The sequence below is a fragment of the Chrysemys picta genome, chromosome 1 (genome assembly GCF_011386835.1).
Source record: "Chrysemys picta bellii isolate R12L10 chromosome 1, ASM1138683v2, whole genome shotgun sequence".
In the NCBI taxonomy this organism is placed as follows: Eukaryota; Metazoa; Chordata; order Testudines; family Emydidae; genus Chrysemys; species Chrysemys picta.
In genome coordinates this window covers 350,241,173-350,245,887 of record NC_088791.1, presented here as the reverse complement: position 1 = coordinate 350,245,887, position 4,715 = coordinate 350,241,173, and the positions used below count along the sequence as shown (strand labels likewise).

Here is a 4,715-nt window from a genome sequence, read left to right as displayed (position 1 = left end):
GGGGCCAACATCCCACCAATCCCCTGGCTTTCCATGAACACAGTCACTTTGTAAATGCTGCTGCCTGGCTTGGTCTCCTTCCCACAGTGCACTGTCCTCCCTCAACAGTGGGTGGGGATAGCCCCTCTACCATAGCTTCAGGTCTTAGACCCTGTATGAGCCTCTCTCTATAAAGTAGAGATCAGTAGCTCATGTCATCACAGATATAAGGGTCCAGGATGGAATAACTCGTCGTGTCCGGAGTTTCTTGATTCCTATGCCACCAGCACTGGGGCTGGGTGCTAAACTGACCCTTCACTTCATGAACACCCTGATTATCCTTGAACGAAGGTGTTTGCTTTTCACGCTGTACACGATTGGGTTCATCAGAGGAGGAACCAGCAGGTAGACGTAGCCCAGGACAATCTGAAGCAAGGGAGAAGAGCTCTTCCAGAATCTGTGTATGACAGTCAGGCTGAACTCTGGAGTGTAGAAGACCAGGACAGCGCAGAGGTGGGAGACGCAGGTGTTCAGGGCCCTGAGGCACTTTGTGGGGGATGTGATTCTCAGCACTGCTTTGAGGATCATCACATAAGACAGAAAGATGAGCAGCGAGTCCAACCCCACCGTTATGACTGTAATAAAAAAGCCATAGATGTTGTTGACTGTGATGTCCGAACAAACCAGCTTCATGACGTCCTGGTGCAGGCAGTAGGAATGGGACAGGACATTGGCTCGAAAGAATCGGAACCGTTTCAGGAGAAAGGGGAGTGGAAATATTACTACCACCGCTCTTAGCACAAACACCAGTCCCATCTTGGCTACTCTCGGAAGGGTTAAGATGGAAGTATATCTCAGCGGGTTACAGATTGCGATGAAGCGGTCAAAGGCCATCAACAAGAGCACAGAGGATTCAATGAATTGCAGAGAGTGGATGAAGAACATCTGGGCAAAACAAGCATCGAGGCTGATCTCTCTAGAGTTAAACAAGAATAGGCCCAGTATCGTTGGCATGGTGGCGATCAATAAGCCAAGGTCTGTGACGGCCAACATGGAAAGGAAAATGTACATGGGCTCATGGAGGGATGGATCTGTTTTTATAATGAATAGAATGACTGAATTTCCTACTATTGAAATAACATACACTAAGGAGAAGGGAATAGAGATCCAGAGATGGACGTCTTCCTTCCCACGTATCCCGGTGAGAAGGAACACTGCAGGTGTGAATTTGGTGTCATTGACAGCTGACATACCGTACTGGGCAGGTCCGATAAGTTTTGAACTTTCCTTCCTGAAAGGAAAAAGAACAAGAGACTAGATGATATTTAACAAGACATCTTTATGCTCTCAGTGGAATCCTAGAGTCTCCCAAGTGCTCAAGGAAGATCAGAAAAAACATAGACTTGGATTTACACCCCCAATACGATATACCAATAGGAAGATAGGCATTGCCAGACTGGATCAGACCTGCAGTCCTGCCAGCCCAGTATCCAGTGACCAGTTACACATGCTTCAGGGGAAGGTGGAAGAATCCCTGCAATAGGGAGCTATGAGATAAACTGCTCTAAGGGAAAGTTTCCCTCAGGCACCCAATAGTTAGACATATTTTGTGATGTAAATCCAGTCCCTCTTTGAATCCTGCTAATCCCTGGGCCCCATTGATATCTTGTGGCTCAGAGTTCCACAGCCTATTTGAGCACTGTGTGATTTTACAATCATGACATTCACACAGACACTCTTTCTGGCCCTCCACTTCCAAGTGTGGCCCATTGTATCATGACATGTGTGTACACATATGGCAAGTGCATGGTGAAAATGGTCATTGTGTTTATCTGTCCTGCATTCATAAACGTGTCTCATTGCCTCATTATATACATTTTTTTTTAATTTTCTCTGCTCCTGCGAGTTCAAATTATGCCACTGCCTCTTTGCAGCACACGGGATAAATTTTCAGGGTCTGGAATTCAATAACGGCATCACTCCAGATTTAAATGTGTAAATTCGATCAGAACCGGACTCTATTAATTTTCCCTTACCAAATGCTCCCGATGATACCCTCTGACCCCCAAGAATCCCTCCAAGAGAAGCTGAAGTGCTTTGCCTGGCCAGCGTTGACCAGGGGTGAAAGTAAAATATAGCTCTTACTGGGAGCGGTCCCACTCTGCCCCCCCCAGAAGGGGTGGGGCCTCAGAGGGAAGGGGCGGGGCCAGGGGTGGAAGTAAGTTACCTTTCTTACCCGTACAGTCCAAACACAAGCAACCCGCCTCTCCTACATACTTCATGGATCCCTCCCATTGCATGACTTAGCTATAGAAAATAAAGCTACTATTACTACTACCAGTACTGTATGAAATAAAACTTTACTACTGGAATAAGCCTGAAAAACTGAAAACTCACTGTCACATTTTTCTCCTTGTCCTCCCTCCTCCTCCTCCAGCCAGACTGCCGAGGGGCTAGGCTTCACCTTCCCCCGACCCCCCCACTCAGCAGGGGCTGCAGCGGCTCCCCTCTAGCTTGTAGCAGGGAGCAGTGGGACTGGCTGAGGGAGAAGCCTCCCCACCCCTCCTGGCTGGAGGAGGAAAGGGAGAGGAACAACAAACAAATGTGACAGTGAGTTTTCCCTTTCCAAGCTTTTATTAGCTTTGAGTTTGAACTTTTTGTTATGCAGCCAAAAGAGGTGAAAGGAAGCCAGTACTGAATGCTCCACTTATTTGCTGGCACACTACTGCACCTTTTTTTACCGGTACTCCGTACCGAGCCGTACCGGCTTACTTTCACCTCTGGCATTGACTGAATCCAGAGAGTTCGATCATCCTAAAGGCTCCCCTTCATCCTCACAGGACCCGCATCCTCTCCCCATGCAAGCGATTGTAGTTATCTGGTAAGTTACAAGCTAAAATGGACAGTTACTTCAACTGGATGGGGGTTGGCATCACAAATGGATGAATAGGGCAAACACTAGGTTTGCACTAATATCCAGCTGAGTGTGCAAGTTACTTCGGCCATGCTTGTGTAACAGGTGATGGAGGTAAATTACATAAAAACCACTATTACACTCCCCTTTCCTGCACCTCAGCTCTACTCTTTGCTGAAACGCAGACCAGCGGTTCTGATCTCTCGGGACTTTTTGGAAAGTCTTGCACAGGTATTGTAGAGTGATTGTGTGCATGACCCTGAATGTAAGTATTACAACTGGCTTCTGCTCAGTTACCAGGGGAGAGTATCATAGAGCTGTTCACTGAACAACGAGTTAACAGCACAAACCCATTGCAAACTGTATGTGGAGTACTTCTGAAATACTTTCTAAAGCAAAAGCCATTTAGTAGTAAAGTTACCACTGCTCCTTCCTGTAGCAATTCCAACAACTCTGCTGCTGGCTGTCAATATGCATACACGTCATGAACATTTTGTTTGTAATATTTATAGTACAATGAAAACTTTTGGCATAACATTTACACAGCCGCGCTTTGGCACACACATGTCAACGACAGGTACCAAACCAGACGGACCTATTGAGCAACCACAGTGCTCACTACTACAGCCACAGTGGGTTGTAGCCCAGGGCCCAGTCTGAGGTTGGGAGAAGGGCAGGATTCCGCCCCATGAGAAAGAAGGCTACGAATCCTGACATTTGGCCCTCAGAAACCAGAGAAGGGAAAGAGATGAACATAACCCTGTAACTCGGAGGGGTATCTTCAGGGCAGAAGTGCTGGAGCCCTCAGCCAGTCAGGAAACAGAAATATGCCCACAGAGCAATGCAGCTCTGAATTCCTGCATCCACAATCAAGTCAAAGAATAAAATGGTTGAAAATGCATTTGTGATTAAATTTCCAGCAGCAAATACATGTGCTGCAATTTGGGAACTAGTCACTGATATTCCGTGGGGTCTCCTCTCGCTCAGCCCCTGGCAGGATCGGACCCAGAGCACAAGGCACCTCTAAAAATGGGACCCCTTGAGAAATTGGTACTCAGGGCATCAGGCTTTTAACACTCCATGCTCGCTCTGAATGTCAGATTTTTGTATGCCTTAAATTACTCACCATGGATCATGGGCAGGTATAGTGAAGGGGCTTCCAAGCTACCTAGTGCTGCCTGTCCTCCAGCCCCGTCACTGAGTTACCCCGATGGCCCAGCTGAGTCCTCTGCCACTGCACAGAACATCTGCCAATGGAAACAGCTTGCAGCCTTTCCCCTTCACTTTGCATTGTAAAGATAGTGAAACCTGCCAACGTACCCAATTCCTGCTAGACGGGGAGCCGCTGACACCAGAGGTCTTCACCTTAAAGGACAAGCAATCATTGGAGAGGTTGCAGGGCAGCAGGCAGTATCTGTTCAGATAGGGAGGTAACTGTCTTTATGAAGCATGTTCGCAATGTCCCTTAGGGGTCACCTGATCATCAGGGAAACTCAGCTGCTTGTCTTCATGTGCACCAGCTTTAAACCCCGTGAGAACCAACGGCAAAGTGCAGGAGGCGAAATCATAGGGGATGTGTGCTGATGCTACCCGACTGGACTGCAGAACCAGCCCTGCTGCAGGGTCTCTTGCTGGAATTGGGGCTTATCATCACTGTTAGTCACATGGCTACCTCGAGGGAGGCCAAGTGGTAACGATGATGCCGTAATTGCTGAAATAAAATAAAATAGAAGAATAATATTAATATAGGAACAGATTTCTCTGCAGCAGCCCCCTTTCCTGCGTTACAAACCCAGGGTTCTGACCAGAGAAGAGAGAATCC

The 4,715-nt window shown here is 47.6% G+C and overlaps 1 protein-coding gene across 1 annotated transcript; it reads right to left on the bottom strand.

The window, feature by feature from the left end:
- Positions 1 to 294: 294 nt before the first annotated feature.
- On the bottom strand, positions 295 to 1,230 carry LOC103306741 (olfactory receptor 51G2-like). The gene has a single exon (XM_024112025.2). It carries the CDS (start codon positions 1,228 to 1,230, stop codon positions 295 to 297), a length of 936 nt encoding a protein of 311 aa, XP_023967793.2.
- Positions 1,231 to 4,715: the final 3,485 nt, after the last annotated feature.